This window comes from Geotrypetes seraphini, chromosome 6 (genome assembly GCF_902459505.1).
Source record: "Geotrypetes seraphini chromosome 6, aGeoSer1.1, whole genome shotgun sequence".
NCBI classification, from domain to species: domain Eukaryota; kingdom Metazoa; phylum Chordata; class Amphibia; order Gymnophiona; family Dermophiidae; genus Geotrypetes; species Geotrypetes seraphini.
Window position 1 is genome coordinate 135,063,096 of NC_047089.1, and position 23,592 is coordinate 135,086,687.

The window sequence follows — 23,592 nt, forward strand, 5'->3', positions numbered from 1 at the left end:
CTAAGTGATTGGGATTGAAAAAGAAGAACAGCTGGGGAGAAGAACGATGAGGAGCAGTGCACTTCAAGTAGAAGGCCAGCACACGTTTACAATCAAGAGAATGTAGAGCCACTTCTCCAGGGTGAGAATGGGGCTTCAGAAAAAACACAGGAAGAACAATGGATTGGTTGATGTGAAAATCATTAACAATCTTAGGCAAGAACTTAGGATGGGTACGGAAGACCACCTTATCATGATGGAAAACAGTGAAAGGTGGGTCCGCCACCAAGGCTTGAAGCTCACCGACCCGATGGGCAGAAGTGAGAGCAATAAGAAACACAACCTTCCAAGTAAGATACTTCAAGTGAGCCCACGCTAGCGACTCGAATGGGTGTTTCATCAATTGAGCAAGGACTACGTTAAGATCCCAAACCACCGGAGGAGGTTTAAGGGGCGGATGAACGTGGAAAAGGCCTTTCATGAAGCGGGAGACCACAGGATGAACAGATAGGCTTCCCGTCAATTGGATGATGAAAAGCAGCAATGGCACTAAGGTGGACTCGAACCGAAGAGGACTTGAGCCCAGTGCCACACAAGTGCAACAGATAATCCAGGACAGCCGATAAAGAGGCAGACAGCGGTTCCTACTGCCAAGTAGCACACTAGGAAGAAAAGCGGGTCCACTTCTGATGGTAACATTGGCGAGAGGACTCCTTCCGAGAAACTTCTAGAACGGCCGCAAAATGGAATGGTGTAAGCCAACAGTTGCAGCACTAGCCCCGTCCTGAAGAAGGCGAAATGTGTTGGTGGGGAACAGTGCGGCCACACAGTTGATATATATAAGATAAGTGCATTATCCATTAGTGAATTTTTGAAAATGGAATGCTTTAATAATAAGATGAAGTTTTTATAAGCAAAAAAGATTTAAGAAATATTTATAAAATTAATATGTTTAAAGAAAATTTTCATGACAAGTTACAAGTTGAACTATAAAATATAAAAAGAAAAAAATATTAGGTTTGATATACACAGTGAGGAGTGCTGCTACGCTGATATTTTTCAGAGTAGCGTTTTGAGATATCCCCAGTGTCTATATATCAAAGTTTAGTTCTTTGCATTTGGAGTTATACATGGCAAGATAGCTGGTTTGCTTTGGACTGTTATTGAATACTTGCCACAAAGCCTTTGATTTTTACTTTGGAGTTAGGCACCACTAGGCATCTTGTGATAGGCACCTTATTTTTTGTTGAAGTTGCACCTAAGATAAACAGGTGCCTATCACCCAATTAAATTTTTTTTCAATTATGAGCTTGTTTAAGCTCATAACTGAAGCCAATTTACTAACTGAGTTAGACACCTAACGTTAGGTGCCTATTTATGTACAAGTCCCACCTATTTCTCAATAAGATATGCACTTAGAAGGGCATTTTCGATATGACATCTAAATCTGAGTTTGGGAGTATGGGAAAAAAATCTTCAAAAATCCAGTAGAGAAAATGACCATTTTCATATCAAAAACACATTTTTTTGTTTCAGAAATGACTATTTTCTAAATGTTTTTGAGCTTAGTGTGTATCTTTTAGGACCATTATTGGTCAAAAAAATCCAAAAGAAAAAAATAAACACAAGCCGTTGCGACGTAGAAGCAGCTAGCATTCTTAGCAAACTGGCCATTCAGATATCTCAGTAGAGTAGAAGGGCACCCCTAGGGAGTATTGCAGAGAACGTCACATAAAAAGTCCTAGGTATACATCTCACCATAACCCAATTATATTGTAAGCCCTCCAAAACCCAACAAAAAATAAAAATAAAAAATTACTGTACCCACTTGTTCACAATAATAGCCCTTATGCCTGTAGGTATAGTATGTTTGGGAAGGGTTCTGGAGGGCTCACCATACAATATAAGCTGAGATGTGTATCTGGGACTTTATATGTGATGGCCACTGCAGTACTCCCTAGAGTGCCCTTCTGCTCTGCTGAGATGTTTGTGTCCATCAGAAGCTGTCATATAGGCTGGTATGTGCTATTTCTTTCACTGGTGACCACTGGGAGAGTAAGGGGAGGGGGGCTCATGCCTTAATCCCTCCAGTAGTCATCTAGTTTGTTTGGGCACCTAAATGGTGTCTAAATGGTGCCCTGGATGTTTTGTTAAATGTTCAATCACCGGTGCAAGACATTCAAGACCTAAGCTCGCCCAAACACATCTTCAAGCTTCAAGTTTATTTAACATTTCTTATACCGCCCAATCAAGCCTTCTAGGTGGTGTACAGAAACGCCAAAACAATGTGCCAAATAAAATACATTTTAAACAGAAACAGACCAGGGGTAATGACAATTTTTAAAGACGTTGACAAATGGGAACAAAAGGGAAGAAGGGTTAGAACTACAATTGATAGAGAAAAAGAACATGCAAGGGGAAGAATAAAAGGAAGGGGGAGCTGAAGGTAAAAACCTTTCTTGACTCTAAGTCGCCCTTAAAAGGACAGTTTAAGTTACAAAAGCATTGAGAAAGAGAAAATGTCTTTAACTTCACCTTAAAATTGGCAAGAGTTGATTTTTCACATAACAGCCTAAAAAAAAAAAAATATCTAAAATATGAGTTTTGAAAATAGCGACTTGGATGTTTTTTAGTAAGCAAAAAGTCCAAATGCCACTTTTTGGATGTTTCTCTCATTTGAAAAATGAGCCCCATAGCCACAAAACTGTTTAAGCAGGTTCTCAATATTTATGCACATTTGTGCTGGTATTTTCATCATTTATGCATGTATTCAGCATGTAATGTTAGTGCTTTATTTACAGAATTGTCCCCTTAAAGGCTACACATAAATCTTTGAATATGGCTTATTAGCATAGTAAATTACATAGGTGTCCTCTTACTAAGGCGCACTAGCTGTTTTAGCACGCGCTAAATTGGTTAGCGAGCCTTAGTAAAAGGACCCCATAGTAAATGACCGCAGAAAAAGACCTTAACAATCAATCCAGTCTGCCCCGTAACTACATGCATTACAATTTCATGATTGCATTCTTTTTTTTTTCCTTTGTTTCTTCTGGGCCACAAACCTAAGAAGTCCACCCGGTACTATCCTTAGGATCCAACTACTGGAGTTGCCATTGAAGCTTACTCCAGCCTATCCAAACCATCTCCTTGGTGAGATTCAGACCGTTCAATCTGAACAGGCAAACTTTTCATTAGAGATCCTCTGTGTTCATCCCATGCTTTTTTGAAGTCAGTCACCGTTTTCCTCTCCACCACCTCCCTCAGGAGGTCATTCCAGGCATCCACCACCCTCTCTATGAAAAAGAACTTCCTCCTAACATTATTCCTAAGTCTACCACCCCTCAACCTCAAATTATGTCACATCTAAGAGGTTTCATAATTAATATAGTTTACATGAAATACCCTCCATTGTTTCTAAATCATAAATTACATGAACTGCAGTATTTTAGACTTGACCAGTGTATTCGGAAGTCCTAAGTATAAACTATAATAAAAAGATACTGAGTAACAGTAATTGTAAAACCATTCCTAGTTATTTTCACAGCTTGCATAGATTTGTTTTTAGCCACTTGCACTGGCATAGCAAGGGTGGGAGGTGCCCAGGGCAGTGAGGCCCCCCTCACCCTCTTCTCCACCCCCCACCCCCGCTGCACGTGCCCCTTCTCTTTCCCCGTACCTGTTTAGCTTCCCCGATGCGAGCAGTATCTCCAACTTGCTGTTCGTGCTGGCATCGGCTCTCCCTCCGACATCACTTCCTAGTCCTGGAAACTGTAAGTAATGTCAGATGGGAGCGCCGAGGCCGGCAGGAGCAGCAACTAAGAGCTAGAGGTGCAGCGGTAGGGGGGCCCGGCGGTGAAGGTGTGTGCCCGGCGGAGGAGTGGGAAGGAGCGGGGGGGGCAGAGTGGAGGAGAGGTGCCAATGCTCAGGGCGGTCCACCTCCTCCCCTTTACTAGGCCACTAGAATGAAACTCAGTTTCTTGGTTCCTGTTTTAGTTCCCTTAATATGGAATTATACAAGATTTTCCTTACCCTATTCCTAAAATGTTTCATAGATACAATTCTACTTCTGCCCTTTCTTCTGTCCAATATACCTGCAAAAAGTCTCATCGCCTCACTTCCTTTTCAGTCATTTTTCCTTCTGTGTGTGCTTTAGCCATCCTGATTTCTCTGTGTTTCAGATTGGTCTGGTATTCTTTTAGAAGGGCAATTTTCCCAAATGGGTTCATTTTATGCTTACTGCTTACCATAAACAGGAATGAATATGTAGTTCCTGCTATCTTCTGTATTTCGTGAATACTAAATCTGTTTTGCTTTTATTTTTAGAGTTATTCTTTAGAAAACCATATCAATTTCCTTTTCCTCTTATTTTTATTTATTCTCCTTAAATTATTTGTTGACTTTTTAAAAGACTGATTTAATTTACAGTTTTTACATTTTGCTTGTCTTCTCACACCCTACCACTCTTTCGGCTAATTCTCCATTTTGCTGAAATCAACGTTTGAAATCCAGAACACACACAAATATGTGTGTAAAGCTGAGCAGTGCACTAAAGAATCTCAAAACTGATGTTGCGCTTCTGTCTGAATATTTTACTGCCTAGCTGTAGTTTACTTTAAGTTCTGCTATCTATTTCTACCTATACTGTTCTGGCATATAGACCCTAATTCTACAAATGGCACTTAAAACATAAGCACCGAGCAGTGCGTTGTTTAAGTACACTTTATAGAATCACACTTAGTGATGCCTCAAATGAGTTTAGGCATCGATAGGCATCCTAACCTTAGGCACACCCTATTTATATGCCAGAGTTTTCTTGGCCTAAATGAGTATGTCTAACTCTAAAACAGGTGCCTATATGAAAAACCTGCCCACAATCTGCCCTCTAACCATGCCTACTTGCACTGTGTGCATCTGGCCTACTTGCACTAGCCAATTGGAGTCTTAGGCCATTCCCAGTGCATCCCAGAATGCATTGGGATTGAGGCCTAAAACTCCAGTTGGCCCAGGTGCCTAAGGCCCCTACTATGGGAGGGGCCTTAGGCATCTGAGCCAATCAGAGCATTAAGCCCCTCCACAATGCAGCCCAGAATGCACCTGGAAGGGGAAGGCCTGCCATTTTAGAGTGGTAGGCCAAGAGGTGAGCATCCCTCATGACTGGACTTTCTTCATACAGATATTGAGTGGGAGGGGTTTTCTATGGAAGGATGATGGCAGGAGAGAGAGGGCATCCATCCTGTTGGGGAATTTCTTGGAGGCAGGAGGTTCTAGGGCAGAAGGGAGTGGGCATCCCCGCTGCTGCGAGAGGGGTTCAGGGGCAGGAGGGAGAGAGCATCACTCCTGCCCCGCTGCTGCAGGAGAGATTCGAGAGTGGGCATACCTCCTGCCCCACTGCTTCAGGAGGGATTCGAGGACAGGAGGGAGTGGGCATCCCTCCTGTCAGCTGACATCTTGGGGTGGATTCCCTGCTGTGGTCACTCAGCTGATAGCAGCAGGGGGATTCCCTTGCCACGATCATCTGATGGCAATGCGCTTCTCTAACTGGTGCCGATTAGAGAATCAGGCTGTTTAGGCGAGGTTAGAGCTCTGTCCGTTAGGGCAGATGCGATTCTGTATAGGACATCGGTGTGTGATTCTCAGCCACTGCCTAGGCGGCTGCTGAGATCGGCGTCCTATACAGAATCTACCCCTAATTCTATAAAGAATAGGTATTCAAAATGACTGCACCTTAAAAGTATGTGCATTTTCTATCATTTAGTCATCAACTATTGTACCTCTTTATATCATGGTCTACCACAAAAAGAAACTCGCAAATTACAACTCATCCAAAACACAGCTATTAAACTTTAATATAAGGCAAGGAAATATGATCATGTTACCCCTTTACTCCGTGAAGCCCACTGTCTCCCCATATCACACCGGAAAACTAATAAAATACTTCTACTTGCCTTTAAAATCAAACTTACCAACTCACCAGCATTTCTAGACAAATATTTTATCCCTTACGCGTTCTGTCGAGCACTTCAATCTAACAGCCAGAATTTATTAAATACCCCATCCATTAGGGAACTATTTTACAATACCACACGCAATACTATATTCTCTGTCAGAGTCCCCTCCCTATGGAAAGCTCTCCCATCAGATATCAGACTAGAAAAATCATTAGACAAATTTAAGCCCAAACTAAAAACTTTTTTTTATTTAGGGATGCATTCTTAATATGAGAATAGGCAATTCATCCCCTCTTAAAATATTTTTTTAGTATTGTAAACCGTCTAGGTGCAAGTTGATAGACGGTATATCACGTATGGAATAAACCTGGAAGGGAAATTCTTTGAAAGGGTGAATGAGCACGTGGCTAAAGGTGAGCCAGTTGATATTGTGTTATTTGGATTTTCAAAAGGCATTTGACAAAGTACCTCATTAAAGACTTCTGAGGAAATTAGAAAGTCATGGGATAGGAAGTAATGTCCTATTATGGATTAAGACAGAAAAGAGAGTAGGTTTAAATGGTCAATATTCTCAATGGAGAAGGGTAAATAGAGGCATACCTCAGGGGTCTATGCTGGGACCGCTGTTTTTAACATAACAATAACTAGTGAGAATTAAATTTGCTGATGACACAAAGTTGTTCAAAGCTGTTAAATCGCAAGAGGATTGTGAAAAATTGGAAGAGGACCTTGAGAGACTGGGTATCAAAATGGCAGATGACATTTAATGTGAGCGAGTGCAAAGTGACGCATATGGGAAAAAGGAACCCGAATTATAGCTACGTGATGCAGGGTTCCATGTTAGAAGTCACTGCCCAGGGAAAGGATCTAGGTGTCGTCATTGAGGATACACTGAAACCTTCGGCTCAATGTGCGGTGGCGGCTAAGAAAGCAAATAGAATGTTAGGAATGATTAGGAAAGGAATGGAAAACAGATGAAAATGTAATGCCCTTGTATCTTTCCATGGTACGACTGCACCTCGAATACTGTGTACAATTCTGGTCGCTGTATCTCAAAAATGATATATTGGAATTAGAAAATGTGCAGAGAAGGGCAAAGACAATGATAAAGAAATGGGATGACTTCGCTATGAGGAAAGGCTAAAGTGGCTAGGGCTCTTCAGATTGGAGAACAGATGGCTCAGGGTTAATATGAAAGAGATCAATAAAATACTGAGTGGATTGGAAAGAGAGGATGTGAATCGCTTGTTTACTCCATCCAAAAATACTAGGACAACGGGGCATGAGCTAAAGCTGCTAAGTAGTGGATTTAAAACAAACTGGATAATTTGTTGCTAGAGAATGTGATGAAATCAGTTAGCAAGCAGGGTTTTAAAAAATATGTTTGGATAATTTCCTAAAAGAGAAAGCCATAGGCCACTACTGAGATGGCTTAGGGAAATCCACCGATTATTCCTAGGATAAGCAGCATAAAATCTGTTTTACTACTTGAAATCCAGTTAAGTACTTGGGACCTGGGTTGGCCACTGTTGAAAACAGGATATTGGGGTTGATGGACCTTCGCTCTGTCCCAGCATTGTAATTCTTATGTTCTTATTCTATGAAGAATAATAGGCATGTACTGTTCCTTATAGAACAGACTTTATGTTCTGTGCCCATGTCAATATTATGACAAGACTTGTTTATGGTTCATTATTTGCACCTATTAAACAAAGGTTACAAAAAAGAAAAGAAAATCGACTTAAAATAGATGTCATATCCAATGCCTATAGTATGTACCCTGTTACAAATCACCCTCAGAAAGACTTAGAAGGGATGAAAAAGGTAATGCTACTATTAAGACTATATTTGTTAGTCCCATTTAGTTAGTTTGAACTCTTTTTTTTCTTGCTGTCATTTGAAAAACAAATTCATAGTCAAAAGCACACCAAAATATATTCTCACCTTCTTCCTTAAGAGAACCATATCTCAACATTTTAGCTACATGATATCATATAACATTACAAATCCATCTTACTTTCCATCTTAGATTTTTTTTTTTTTTTTAAAAACCACAAGGCAACCACTGAAAGTTAGTTTGATCAGGTTAACACATACCTACAGCAGAATGAAAGTGTGATAAGGCATCTGCTAACTGTCCAGCTGCTAACAACTTCTTGCCCATTTCCAGATGTTTTTCTACTTCTGCATTTATCCCACATTCTGCTCCTGTAAAATAGGGAAAGAAAAAAAAAAAAAGTCGCTTAGGATAGTAGTTCAAGATGTTAAAAAGCAAAAGTATTAACCACTGCAATTATACCATAGAAGAAACAAAGTACAAACAGGTCAATTGATCATGGTCTGGCCCCAAACACCAGATACAAGTGTCAGCCCCACTAAGAACTGCACTTAAACAGCACTTAATCACTGGGAACCTTAGATGACATTGAAGGAAAAATAGCCACAGCCAAATCAAACAACTCAATGGTGAGCACAAAAATGGGAATAGCTCACCTGAAAACAAGGGCAGCACCCAACTGATACTCAGGCCTAAGAGAGCACTGAAAACTGAGAAAAATAAAGGACACTTAAAAGAAGGACAAAACTTTACTGAAAACACTAAGGGTAAAAAGGAGCTGAAATAAAAGTGGACCCCCCCTCCCCAAGAAAAAAGGAAAACAATGTCCAAACTCCTTAAGGAAAGGCACCCAAACTCATAGACAAAATGGTGCTGACTGAAGCTGCTAAAGGTGCATCTTCCCTTTACCAAGGATGAAAATGTTGGTCCTGTGCTTGCAAATCGAGCAGGAAGGCACCCTTGCATGTGTGGTGAGAATACTGCCTCAAGCTCTTAAAGAGACAGTATGTTAGACAGAGTTTCTGTCATCGGAAAATGAATTGTTGAGAGATGAAATATTTAATAACAAAAGTTATCATATGAGGTCTGACAATTAAGTTCATGAAGTCCTCCTAGAAAAAGTGCTACATACCTCATTATTGAATATCACTATGGTCACCTTCGAAGTACTCTCCTTGGGAAGCTACGCACCAATGCCAATGCCAAGTCTACCCTTCAAAGCAATTTTGGAGCTCTTTTTCTGGAATGCCCATCAGAGCTGTCATTGAATTACCCTTGATGTCCTGAATGTCATCAAAATATCTTCCTTTCAATATTTCCTTTATCTTCGGTTAAAGAAAAAAGTCATTGAGGGCCAGATCAGGTAAGTAAGGAGGGTGTCGAAAATACAGCTATTTTTCTGGCTAAAAACTCCCTTGCAGACAGTGCCAAGTGAGCTGGTGCATTGTCGTGATGCAAGAGCCAGGAGTTGTTGGGTGAAAAGTTCAAGTCGTTTTCGTCTAACTTTTTCATGCAGCCTTTGCAGCACTTCCAAATAGTAAACTTAGTTAACTGTTTGTCCAGCTGGTACAAATTCAAAATGAACAATCCCTCTAATATAAAAAAAGAGGTTAGCAACATTGTTTTGACTCTAGATTTGGACTGGTGGAACAGTTTGGTCACGGAAAATTGTCAGACTTCTATTGCACACTTTGATGCTTTGTTTCAGGGTCATATTGGTGCATCCATGCAGTGGCGTAGTAAGGGGGGCGGTCTTGGTAGGGGCACCAGCACCCGTCCTCCTCTCCCTCTGCTCCTTCCCAACCCCCTCCCCCACCGAGCACAAGTGCCCCTTCCCTTTCACCTCTTTACATTTTTCCTGTGTGAGTAGCGTTACGAACTTGCTGCCCACGTTGATGTTGCCTCTCTCCGACGTCACTTCTGGGCCCCGCGTCTGGGAAGTGACATTGGAGGGATAGCCAACGCGACACTGGCAGCAAGTTCATGATTTTGCTCCCACCTGGAAAAATAAAAAGGCACAGGGGAAGGAAATCGGGAAGGAGCAGGGTTCGGAGAAGAGGGTGGGTGAGGGATGCCACTCACCCTCGCTACGCCAATGCTCCATGTTTCATCACCACCGATAATACATCCCAAAACATCATCCTACCTCTCCAAAAAGTCTTGGCAAACTTCGACTCTTTGCTTTTGTTCATCGGTGAGCTCCTTCGGGACCATTTTTGCACATACCTTTCTCAAGCCAAGATTTTCAGTTAAGATTTTCCCTTTTCTCTATTGAGGTTTACTTAGTCTGCTCTGCTCCTCAGTGTCAGCCATTGACTTTAACGCACAATTTGACGAAATTTTGCAATGTTTTCATCAGTTCTGCTCCTTACTGGCCGCCCTGACCTTTCTTCATCAGTGACGCTTTCTCTCCCCACTGCCATTTTCTTCATGGCATTATCCCCATGAGCTTGGACTAACATGTCCCTAATTTCACTTCCACTCTTGTCAGGTTTAACATAGAAACATGATGGCATATAAAGGGCAAATGGCCCATCTAGTCTGCCCATCCGCAGTAACCATTATCTCTTTCTCTTTCCGAGAGATCCCACGAGCCTATCCCAGGCCCTTTTGAATTCAGACACAGTCTCTGTCTCCACCACTTCTTCTGGGAGCAAAGAAACTTGATGGCAGTTTAACAAGAAATTTAATGTTTATTCGTTGCTCTAATTCAAACTCTGACATTCTTGCGACAGCACACAAAAACACACAACAATAATGAACGCCACTCAGCAAGACACCACTACATGTCATAAGAACATAAGAATTGCCATCTCCAGGTCAGATGTTAGGTCCATCAAGTCCAGCGATCCGCAGACGCGGAGGCCCCGCCAGGTGTATCTTGGCATAGTTTTAGTCCCCATATCACTCTATGCCACTCATAAGGAGATATACATCTAGCTTAACCTTAAATCCTAGAACAGCGATTCCGCAATTACCTCTTCTGGGAGAGCATTCCAGGTGTCCACCACTTGCTGCGTGAAACAGAACCTCCTGATATTTGTCCTGGACCTGTCCCCCCTCAGCTTCAGTCCATACCCTCTAGTCCGTGTCACATTGGACATTGTAAATAACTGTTTTTCCTGCTCTATTTTGTCGATTCCTTTCAGTATTTTGAAAGTCTCGATCAGATCCCCTCGCAGTCTCCTCTTCAAGGGAGAACAACCCCAGTCTCTTAAGTCGTTCCTCGTAATCCAGGCTCTCCATACCTTTCACGAGCTTTGTTGCTCATCTCTGCACCCTTTCCAGCAGTTTTAGGTATGGAGACCAATGTTGGACGCAGTATTCCAAGTGTGGTCTGACCATCGCTCTATAAAGCGGCATTATTACTTTCTCCGATCTACTCATGATTCCCTTCTTTATCATGCCTAACATTTGCTTTCTTCTCCGCCGCTGCAATGGTTTCAGGGTCCTATCAATTAGTACACCCAAGTCCTTTTCCTGTTCAGTTTTTCCCAGAGTTGCACCTGACATACTATACTTGTATTCCTTATTCTTTCTGCCTAAGTGCATCACTTTGCATTTTTCCACATTAAACTTCATCTGCCATTTATCTGCCCATTTCTCCAATCAATTCAAGTCGCTCTGGGGTTCCTCACTGTCCTTCTGCGATTTGATTGCCCAGCATAGCTTTGTGTCATCTGCAAACTTGATGATCTCACTGGATGTTCCATCCTCTAGGTCATTGATAAAAATATTAAATAAGATGGGCCCAAGTACCGAGCCCTGGGGTACACCGCTAATCACCTTCTCCTTGTCTGAAAACTTCCCATTTATGCCCACTCTCTGCCTTCTGTTCTCCAGCCATTTGTCTATCCATCTTAGTATATCTCCTTCTATTCCATGGCCTTGCAAGTTTCCTGAGAAGTCTTACATGTGGAACCTTGTCGAACGCTTTCTGAAAATCCAAGTACATAATATCCACCAGTTCTCCATTATCAATTTGTCTGTTCAGTTTCAAAAAATTGAAGTAGGTTCGCCAAACACAACTTCCCTTTCCTGAATCCATGTTGCCTGGCTCTCATCAGGTCGTGTGTGTCTAAGTGGTGGATTATGCTATCCTTGATCAGGGCCTCAACCATCTTCCCAGGGACTGAAGTGAGACTCACAGGTCTATAGTTGCCTGGCACTCCTCTCGATCCTTTTTTTAAATAAATATCGGTGTGACATTCGCTATCTTCCAGTCATCCGGTATCTGTCCTGTTTTGATTGACAGGTTGGCAAGTTTTTGCAATAGTTCTCCGATTTCCACTTTTAGCTCTTTCAAGACTCTCGGATGAATTCCGTCTGGTCCAGGAGATTTGTCACTTTTGAGTTTGTCGATCTGGCGGTAAATCTGGTCCAAGTCCACTTCTACTGTGGTGAGGCTGTCCTCTGTTACTCCTTTGAATACTTTCACTGCTTCTGGAATTGTTGCGGTGTCCTCCTTTGTAAAGACAGACACAAAGAAGGAATTTAGTCTGTCTGCAATTTGTTTGTCTTCCTTGATGTACCCTTTCCTTCCTTGGTCGTCCAGTAGTCCCATCGCCTCTTTTGCGGGTTTCCTCCCTTTTACGTACCTAAAGAAGGGCTTGAAGTTTTTGGCCTCAAGCGCTATTTTCTCCTCATAGTCCTTTTTGGCATCCCTCACCTCAATAAGAACACAGCTGTAAGACACTGATATACCAAGGTTATGAAACCTTACTGAGTTGTTTGTACAGTGCTGCCAACGTAAGCGCATGGAGATAAGTTTGCGAACTTGTCAGACCTCATGCATAACCCTAGTGCAGCCAGTAAAAAGAATACCTAAACACCGAAAAGATTACTCCTGCCCTGCACCTCTGGCCGCCACATTGGAGAAAGCAGCCAGCAGCCATCCAGTGAGGGAGCTATGGTATTTTATAAGGTGAGGGGGGCTCCAGTAGCGCCACAGCTGATCTACAAATGGGGCGGCTTATCTACAATGTCTTTAGATAGGCTGCCCCATATAAGGAAGCCATACCCACTGTATAAGTTTGTAAAACCCATATATAAGCCACGGCCTTTACATGGGGAAATACGGTATATGTTAATCTTACAGCATATGATATAATATGTTATTGGGCAGACTGGATGGTCTGTACAAGTTTTTATCTGACATCTACTATGTTATGTGCCTTTACAAAACAGGCTCCCAAAACCACAAAAATGCTCTCACATAAATTTACATTTGCTGCATGGCAAGTGCAATTATATAAATATACAGTATGTTTATTTTGTACACATGTACTGTATATTACAGCTCTTCCAAAGCTGCTCTCCAGGAACATTTATACAGAGGCCACGTAAAAGTGCATGTGATTTTGTGAGAACATAGCCATCCACAGAATTCTGTAACATCTTCCTGCTTGCAAACTTTGCATACAGAACGTGCTTTATAAAATTACAGTAGGCCTAAGAAACACTATGCAAAAATGACGAGTAACATATGTGCATTAAAAAATGTAGCAAGTTAAGCAGTATAAAGTAAAGGCGTTTAAACTATACTTCATGTTTTATGTTTACCGTATTCATTTCCATGAACCACAGTATATTATACACACAACCCAAAAACTACGCACAACTTTTACCGCTTTTGTTTTCACATCTACAAGCTAAAACAAATAAAATAAGGCTATACATACTGCGTGTTAACTTCACATCCAGCTTTCACTTATAATTATTTATTTGCTTGGCACGTAAGGCGTATCAGGACTGTATCTTATTTATCCCGTACTGCAAGAGATCCTAAGATTAAGTTATGAAAGGTTTTGTCCTTTTTGATGCTTGTTAAAAACTAGATCCCTAAAATACATCCTGATCGTCTGTCTACAAACTACAGTGCAACGGCTAAGCAGTCTCCAGGTGATCATGTACTATTATTGCTCCTTAATCCTCTCTGGATACAAGCCTTTATTCGGGTAGCAAAGGACAGATCCGGAAGAGAGTAAAATGCCAAAATGCCTGCTACCGTTTTATTATTATGAATAATTAATTCTCCGACTACAAATAAGCAAGATCTCATTTCAGCTCGGAATTTGCCTCCTGTATCTCAGCCCCCTCTTGCCTTAGCACAACTCCGAGGACGTGTGGGATACTTTTAACGCGGCGCCAGGAACAATCCGCCCCGGACAGGCAGTAGGGAAACATTTTTGCCAGGAGCTTAGTGACACTATCTTGCACCTGCCCTGACGGGGGTGAATCCTAACTCAGAGAAGCAGGGTTTCCGCTGATAAACAGCCTCCCAACCCAGAGGAAAGGAAAAGCACCCTCCAGATGAACCTTCCTGGCGCCCGTAGTACTTATCAGCCCCTTCAAACGTCCCTGTACAGCCAGACGCTCCACTGAGCTATTGCCCGGCTCCTGTCAGCTGCGGGCCTCTTCCTACCTTCATAGTGGAGGTCCAAGAGCACCAATAGCAGAGGCAGAAAGGAGAGCAGCTTGTCAGCGCAAGCGCAGGGCGACACCATAATGCAAGGCCTCTGCCCAACTAACTACCAACCACACAGCATCGCCAAGCGCTACACTAACAGCAATTCTTGTGCTCCCAGCGTTCTTCTAACTGCTCCGGCTCTGTTCGGCTGGGTCGTGGTGGGTCCGGATTGGTAGACACCGCTCGTGGCCCCGCCCCCTTTCACTCCATAGGATAACGTGGAGGCTAGGGAAGAGGGCTGAGTCAGCCTGGCAGTCTCGGGATGGCTGGCCGGTGTCCCCGGCTCGCGGTCCTCTGACGTCAGGGAAAGCTCGGGCGAACGACGTCTTGGGGTGCTAGTAGCCGTACGGTACCTGTCCTGGTTTAAATTCGTGGGCCAAGTGCCTTTCTTGTGCTGCTTTTTCACGGTCGTCCTAATGTATTTTCCTTAAGGGAAAATAGCTGTCCAAACCTTTGCAGATCCGGAGTGGAGGTTTTCTTAGCGCTTTCTTTTAGTTCAAATATTTTATTGAGAATTTAATCGTCACAATTACAGAACAAACCGTACAATGAAAAGAAAAAAGCATCATATAACACAAAGGGCATACAAAAATTATAAAATATTTGGCGTGAACAATCTAAAATGGGAACATGGTAAAAAAAAACAGGATTTGCAGGATTCTCAGGATCTCCAGGATGTAGGGCAGACCACCTTAAGAATGGAATGCTCATTTTTTTAATGACAGCAACAGGCTGTCTTTCAGTGGGGAATTTGTCTGTAAAGTCTCGCCCCCTAAGATGCAGTTCTATCTGTGGGTGGGCTTGGCAGAAGACAATGATGTCAGCAAAAGGGGAGGGGACTTCATGCAGAATGACAGAAAATCAGACAACACAGTTGGTGCAAATTGCAGAGCTAAATAGTGGAAGCTGCTGGATATGTCAGGATCCTGCAGTTCTGAACCCAGAAAAGGCTGCATCTATCTGGTTTCAGCACCCTCAACCACTTATAAGGCAGGAAACATCCATTCCATGCACTCTTTCCCTATCAAAAGCACAGGATATGCCAGAATGTTTCAGGATTTGCAGGATATCCAGGATCCGGCAGGATCTGTCAGGATCCTACAATTCTGACCCCAGGAAGAGCTGCATCTATCTGGTTTCAGCACCCTCAACCACCTATAAGGCAGGAAACATCCATTTCATGCTCTCTTTCTCTATCAAAAGCACAAGATATGTCAGGATGTTTCAGGATGTACCAGGATCCTGCAATTCTGACCCCAGGAAGGGCTGCATCTATCTGGTTTCAGCACCCTCAACCACCTATAAGGCAGGAAACATCCATTCCATGCACTCTTTCCCTATCAAAAGCACAGGATATGCCAGGATGTTTCAGGATTTGCAGGATATCCTTGATCCAGCAGGATAGAAACATAGAAATAGACGGCAGATAAGGGCCACGGCCCATCTAGTCTGCCCACCCCAATGACCCTCCCCTACCTTTCTCTGTGAATAGATCCCACGTGTCTATCCCATTTGGCCTTAAAATCAGGCACGCTGCTGGCCTCAATAACCTGAAGTGGAAGACTATTCCAGCGATCAACCACCCTTTCAGTGAAAAAGAATTTCCTGGTGTCCCCGTGCAGTTTCCCGCCCCTGATTTTCCACAGATGCCCCCTTGTTGCCACAGGACCCTTGAAAAAGAAGATATCTTCTTCCACCTCGATGCGCCCGTGAGATACTTGAATGTCTCGATCATGTCACCCCTCTCTCTGCGTTCCTCGAGTGAGTATAGCTGCAACTTATCCAGCCGTTCCTCATACGGGAGATCCTTGAGTCCCGAGACCATCGGGGTGGTCTTGGGACTCAATTCTGACCCCAGGAAGGGCTGCATCTATCTGGATTCAGCATCTTTAACCACCTATAAGGCAGGAAACATCCAGTCTATGTACTCTTTCCCTATCAAAAGCACAGGATGTGCAGGATTTGCAGGATATCCAGGATCCAGCAGGATCTGTCAGGATCCTTCAATTCTGACCTCAGGAAGAGCTGCATCTATTTGGTTTCAGCACCCTCAACCACCTATAAGGGAGAAAACATCCATTCCATGCATTCTTTTCCTATCAAAAGCACAGGATATGCCAGGATGTTTCAGGATGTGCAGGATATTCAGGATCTGTCATAATCCTGCAATTCTTACCTTAGGAAGGGCTGCATCTATCTGGATTCAGCACCTTTAACCTCCTATAAGGCAGGAAACATCCATTCCATACTCTCTTTCCCTATCAAAAGCACAGGGTATGTCAGGATGTTTCAGGATGTACCAGGATCCTGCAATTCTGAACCCAGGAAGGGTTGCATCTATCTGGTTTCAGCACCCTCAACCACCTATAAGACAGGAAACATCCATTATCCCAATCAAGCGGACAGCATAGTCTCACATGAGGGTGATGTCATCATTGGAGCCCTGATACAGACAGCTTAAAGTGTATTGCCACATTAAGAATTTTAGTTCATGACTGACTACACCACACTTGCAAGAGTGCCTTCCTGCCTGATCTAGGGTTGCGACTCCTCAGTTTTAAGTTTTCTGCAGAGCTAAGTTGTATTTTTTTAATGTCATTCAATTTTGCCTTGTTGTCTTCCCGCTCTTGTGTATTTTCTTTTCTCCCTTTTTTCTTTCTTTAAAAAAAAATAATAAAGCGGGTTTTATTTTTTTCCTCTTGCAGGCAGAGAGCTAGAGGAGGTGTAGGTGGTATGGGTGAGAGTAGGAGAAGTGAGGGGGCACCTGTTGCTGTGATGTGGGTGAGGTTCAAGCAGGGAGAGTGGATGATCGAATGAGAGGGAGAAAGTGTTGGATCTTTAGAGAGTGGAGAAGAGGAGAAGAGGAAGGGAGAGGCAATGGGTTTAAAGAGTAAGTTGTGAGGTGTTAAGGGATTCAGTGACTTGGGGAGAGATTGGGGATCGTTAATACTAGTAGGAGGGGGAGTAAGGGAATCATAACAGTGGAAGGAGGAAGAGGAACAGGGAAGAAACTTGCTTGTGGGCTAGTCTAGAGAGCAGAGTGTCACATGTCCATCTCAGTCATTGAGTTTGATTTGCCTGAGGTTCTCTTCCCATCGATGTCCCATCCATGATGGGTTATAAGAAGTGTAGCAGGTATCAATAGCCCATATCTCTCAACGACCCATATTGTTGGTGCCTGGGCCTGGAACATCGTGTTGAGTCCTGTTCATGTTGTTCATTGCTTCAGAAGCATACCATCAAAAGCAACAAATTAAAGCAGGAAAAGTTATTTGACACCAGCATGAACGTCGATAAAACTTCCCAGCCATCAAAACTGACACTGGTGTCAGAGGACATCGCTCCCTCTGGTAAGCCTGTTAAGAAGCCACCAGCTTCCTGGTCTGTGTCGCAGGCCACTATGGCATCGAGTCCAATCATGCCGGCCAAGTGATAACCTCTCTTATGACTCGCTTCTTTTCCATCGAAAGTTGCATCTTCATCGGAGTCATCCTCTCCAAGGCGAGCCGAGGTACCTTTGGTACCAGCAGAAAAGCCGACGGTACCGGTGCTGTCTTTTTGGGAAAAGCTGGATGCGCTTTTCCGCTTAGAATTTGGTGATATGTTTCACCTTATGACCTCTGCACTGACTGCTCTGGTACCGGCTCAGCCTGAGCATGACACTGTGAGGTCTGACTCTTCGGTACCTCATTGAAGCACCTCTTAACATCGATCATCTCATCAATCCTGCACAGCATCTTCTTGTCATTCAAATTCATCAAGGCATCGTCGATTATCGCCTTCTCATTCCAGCAAATGTTCTTCCAAGAGGAAACACCATTCTCTTGCAGATACTTCCCAATGCCTCAGGTCTCTGACATTGATCCCATGTAAGAAACTTCACTCTTCTCATCATGCTTCTAAACATACCACACTGACTTCATCCAAAAAGAAGCATCCTCCTGACCATGCTTCTAAATGTCCATGGTCCCCAACTTCAGCTTCGACTTCATCATCTGATGGGTATCGATGCAAACACAGACATCATCACAATTCATCTTCACAACCGCAAGGAGAAGTCCGTATCTTCAGTTTGATTCAGATGCTGACTTCTCCATTTCCTTTACTGAGGTTTGTGACAAGTCTGAGGAAAAATCTCCATGCAGGTCTCCTCCTAGAATGAAATCTCCCACGGGAGGGCCATTGGGGGTTGATAGGAAGGGTTGGGCACCCTCCTGATGCAATTGTCGGGGGGACGGGTTCTGTCGGCAGGAAGGGTTGAGCACCTTCCTGCCGTGATTGTTGGGGGGGGGCGGGTTCTGTCAGCAGGAGGGGTTGGGCACCCTCCTGCCGCGATCTCTGGGGGGAGGGGAGACTTACAGCCATAGCCGTGGCTGCTATACTAAACACGGCAGGGAGATCCTTGCCGCGATTAGGTATAGCAGCCGCTTCTACTTACCATATAGGCCAGCATTTTACTAGCCTACATTGTAAGCGTCTCCCGTTCTGCTAGGGAGACGCGTAGGGCCGCCTAGGTTTGCTTAAGGCTACCGCCTAGAATTAAGCGAGCTAAGGCGGGCTTGTGGGCCTCTCTAGGTTCCCTGGAGGCACCTTTAATATAGGCGGCCTGCCTGGGGAGCTTTTTTTTTTTTTTTAGAAAAAGTGCCTGCCAATTGGCTGATTTGACAGCTGTAGGACGCATACAGCTCCTACAATCGGGAGCACTTTGCAGAATCAAGGCCCAAAAGTCCATTCCAGTCTGCCCATCCGCCCATTATCTCTTCCTCTCTCTGAGATCCCACGTGCCTATCCCATGCTTTCTTTAATTCAGACATAGTCTCTGTCTCCACCACTTCTTCTAGGAGACTGTTCCATGCATCTTCCAGCATTTCTGTAAAAAAGTATTTCCTTAGATTAGTCCTGAGCCTATCACCTCTTAACTTCATCCTGTGCCCTCTCATTCCAGAGCTTCCTTTCAAATGCAAGAGACTTGACTCATTCACATTTATGCCACATAGTTATTTAAATGTCTCTATCATGTCTCCCATTAATGTAATTATATTTACCATTCCCTCTTTCCAAATTGATCCGCAGTGCCTCTTCCCAGGGCTGGATTAATGGGTAGGCCCAGTAGGCAAGTGCCTAGGGCCCAAAACTGTCAGGAGGGCACCACTAAAGGAAGGTAAAAAGTCAACTCACCTTGCAATTTTTTTTTCAAACAGAAACGTCCCGTCGTCCCCCCCCCCCCCGGCGACATCAACGGTGACGGTCTCTCCCCCTGGCATCAACGGCAATATGGCCAGCTCTGCTCCAGGAAGGTTCCGCGATGACTGCATCTGCCGGTCTATCCCCTTCCAACATCACTTCTTCCGGAGTAAGTAAGTGACGTCAGAAGAGGATGGACCGGCAGGCTCAGTCATTGCGGGACCTTCCTGGAGCAGAGTCGACAGCGTTGCTGTCCATGCCACAAGCTGTTCTAATGATTTCTGCTTTGGGCTTCCTTTTGCCAAGGAGATCAGAGAGCAGAGCCGGCAGCACGGGACCTTGCATTTGTTTGGAGGGAGAGAGAAAGGAGCATGGAAGGGTGGTGGAGGGAGAGAAAGGGGGCAGGGTGGTATGGAAGGGTGGTAGAAGGAGAGAAAGGGGACAGATGCTGATGGAATTAGTGTGTAGGGAAAGGGGAGAGAGACATAAGGGGGAAAGATACTGGAAGGAATTGGGTTGAAGGGAAAGAAAGGGAGCAGATGCTGATGGAAGTGGGGGGAAGAGAGAGGAGAGAGTGAAATGCCAGACCTTGGGGGTGTGGAAGAGGAAAGGGAAGGAGAGGAGAGGAAAGAGATGCCAGGGAAGGGAAGAAAGTGAATGCCAGACCAATGGGGGTGAAGGGAGAGAAGATGCCATATAGAAGGGGCAGAAAGAGGGTAGACAGTGGATGAAATGAAGAGTGACAAGAAGATGAGGAAAGCAGAAACCAGAGAAGACACGGTAGAAAAAATGTTTGTTTGTTTTCTTGCTTTAGGAGAGATGCATTGCTGTTTCTGTGGTGTTGCATTTTTTGCAGGTGGTTCAATATAACCTTTGTCTATGTATTTCTATTTTATCCCCATTTTTGCAAAACCATAGAGCATTTTTTACTGCTGGCCGTGGTGGTAACAGCTCCAACGCTCAGAATTCTATGAGCATCTGAGCTGTTACCACCGAGGCTAAAAACCACACTACAATTTTGTAAAAGGGGGAGGGGTTAGTTTGTGATTACATATTCCATACTAGGCGAAGGTGTTTTCTGTATTCTGTGTGTTCGAAAGACATGGTTTTCTGTTAGAATTGACTATGTAGGATTGATCTGTACTAGTGTGGCTTGTTTAGTTTTACAATGGGTGTATTGATGTTGTACTGGTCACTGCAGTTTTTCTAGGTACACTCTTGTGCAACGTGTGGATTGTTTCTAAAAATCATGTTTTTCATACAGATGGGGGGTTGTAAAAAAAAAATTATGGGCCCCGGGTGTCCCATATGCTGGGTACGCCACTGTACTGAGGTTTTGCTTTTTCCCTTGGAAAAAAAATGACACACTTGTGACATCGGCGTCTCCCCTCTCTCTCTCTCTGCTACTAATTAAAAATAAAAAATAGTAATACCATTGAGTGGCAGCAGTGAGAAGGGGGCGGTGGCTGCCGTGTGGGGCAGGAGAAGAAGAAGGAGACAGTGGCTGGAAGTGGCACAGGGCGCAGTTCCACGGGCTGCTCTGGGGAACACTAGATTTTAAAGTGAATCTTGCAGTGGTGTCTTTGGCTGGTTACAGCCTGGAGATCGAGGCAAGCTGCAGATAAGTGAGGCTCTGCCCAGGGAATGTATCATGGGATCCAGGGAGGGCAGGAGCTGCAGGCAGGTAGGTGATCCTCCTGTCTAGGGAATGCTGGCTGCAGACGGGGTGGTGGATGGGGACATCGTGTTTAATATAGTAACATAGTAAATGACGGCAGATAAAGACCTAATCGGTCCATCCAGTCTGCCCATAAGTTATACCAAATACATGATTAGATTAACTAGTCTCTTCCTTGGGGGCAGGGTGAGGCATGGGCAGGGATAGGGGGCCCTGTGTACTTGTGTGCCTAGGGGCCCTCGAAGAATCCTGCCCTGCCTCTTCCTTGCCCTGCAGATCCTGCAATTGTGTGGCTTTAATAACACTACTCCCCCTCCTTTTCTTCCTGAACAGATTATAGCCCAGTATAACTACATCCCAGTCATGGGTCTCCGTGATCACCACTATATCCAACTCATCTTCTTCAATCACAGCTTCTAGATCCAGAATCCTGTTTTCCATACTTCAAACATTAGTATATACTGCTTTCCAGACATTGCCCTCTTTTCCCATCCGTGTAGAGCAGCGGTCTCAAACTCAAACCCTTTGCAGGGCCACATTTTGGATTTGTAGGTACTTGGAGGGCCACAGAAAAAATAGTTAATGTCATATTAAAGAAATGACAACTTTGCATGAGGTAAAACTCGTTATAGTTTATAAATCTTTCCTTAATTGCTTCTGATAATTTCAGCTACACATAGCTGAAAGCAGTGCAACATGCAGAAAGTGAAGTTTAGATAGTTTTTCACTTTCTGCATGTTGCACTGCTTTCAGCCGTATATAGCTGAAATTATCAGAAGCAATTAAGGAAAGATTTATAAACTATAAAGAGTTTTACCTCATGCAAAATTGTGATTTAGATTCTAAAGTATCAACTGCAAAAGATAAGATTTTGGTGTAGTCCTCTAGGGTTTTTATGTAGAGGGGAGAATCAATATCCGACTTGTGCCTGGAAAACTTGTGCCTTAAGTGTCCGGTGGTCGCATCTGCAACCGCCTTCAGCTTTCACCTCCTCCAGCACCAGGACACAACCACCATCTTACATCAAGCAGTCACCGCAAGGAGAGGTGCCAAATTTAGCAAGAGTTCACGAGATTACGTACACATGCACAAGTTGCACTGCCTCCAATGGTTACCTTACGTTCTGGAATGTTGCCCGCCTCACTACTGTAACTTCACACAAGCGTTTTACAGCGTCTGTACACGATTGTCCTCTCCACTCCACCTTACAATTGCATACAGATGCAGGAAAGTGCTTGCGTGAGGTTACAGCAGTGAGGCAGACAACGTTCCAGAACAATGGTAACATACTGGCAGGCTGCATGTGGCCCCCGTGCTGCGAGTTTGAGACCATTGGTGTAGAGGTATACAGTGGTTTACTTACCTGAGGGCTTATACTCACCCAGGGCTCTGAGCACCTTGCCCCATTGCTTCTGGTTTAAAGCCCTCTTCAGTAGATTAGCCATCCTGCTGCCGAAGACACTTCTTCCCTTCTTTGATAGATGCATACCATCCCTGCTTAGTAGCCCTTAGAAAATCATCCCATTGTCCATAAGAAACATAAGAACATAAGAAGTTGCCCCCGCTGAGTCAGACCAGAGGTTCCATCTTGCTCAGCGGTCCGCTCCCGCGGCGGCCCATCAGGCCTAGTGCCTGAACAGTGGTCCCTGATTAATTTTGTAACTTACCTCTAATCCCATCCCTATAATCTACCTTTACTCTTATCTGTACTCCTCAATCCCTTTGTCTTCTAAGTACCTATCCAAAGCTTCTTTGAACCCCTGTAGCGTGCTCTGTTTATCACATCCTCTGGTAGCGCGTTCCATGTATCCACCACCCTCTGTGTGAAAAAGAACTTCCTGGCGTTTGTTCTAAACCTCTCCCCTTTCAATTTCTCTGAGTGCCTCCTTGTACTTATTGATCCCCTTAATTTGAAAAATCTGTCCCTATCTAGTTTTTCTATGCCCTTCATGATCTTGAAGGTTTCTATCATGTCTCCTCTAAGTCTCCGCTTTTCCAGGGAGAAAAGCCCTAGCTTTTTCAGTCTGTCAGTATATGAGAGGTCCTCCATGCCCTTTATTAGCTTAGTTGCTCTTCTCTGGACCCTCTCAAGTATCTCCATGTCCTTCTTGAGGTACGGCGACCAGAACTGAACACAGTACTCCCAGGTGCAGGCGCACCATAGCATGATACAGTGGCAGGATGACTTCCTTTGTCCTGGTCGTGATACCCTTCTTAATGATACCCAACATTCTGTTTGCTTTCCTTGAGGCCGTGGCACACTGCGCTGACGCCTTCAATGTTGTGTCTACCATCACTCCCAGGTCTCTTTGAAGGTCGCTCACCCCTAGCACTGATCCCCCCATTTTGTAAGTGAACATCGGGTTTTTTTTCCCTATATGCATGTCCTTGCATTTCCCTATGTTGAAACTCATTTGCCACTTTTTGGCCCATTTTTCCAGTGTTGTCAGATCTTTTTGGAGATCTTCGCAGTCCTCCATGTTATTGACCTTGCGAT

General features: G+C 44.0%; 2 protein-coding genes across 15 annotated transcripts in view; one reads left to right on the top strand and one right to left on the bottom strand.

Annotated features, from left to right (window-relative positions):
- Window positions 1-14,499, bottom strand: part of LOC117361931 (dnaJ homolog subfamily C member 3-like) — a 150,556-nt gene extending 136,057 nt beyond the window's left edge. For 9 of the 11 annotated variants that reach the window (XR_004539752.1, XR_004539751.1, XR_004539754.1 and 6 more), the window contains exons 1-2: window positions 14,189-14,325; window positions 8,025-8,135 (exon numbers count right to left, since the gene is read on the bottom strand). Coding sequence is in view for 1 of the 11 variants with exons in the window: in XM_033947545.1 (XP_033803436.1) it covers window positions 8,025-8,135; window positions 14,189-14,270 (193 nt within the window). In the remaining 10 variants the exon portion in view is untranslated. The other 2 variants (XR_004539755.1, XR_004539756.1) reach the window with 2 other exon arrangements.
- DZIP1 (DAZ interacting zinc finger protein 1) overlaps window positions 1-23,592 on the top strand; it is a 585,021-nt gene that overhangs the window by 175,144 nt on the left and 386,285 nt on the right. The window lies entirely within an intron of this gene.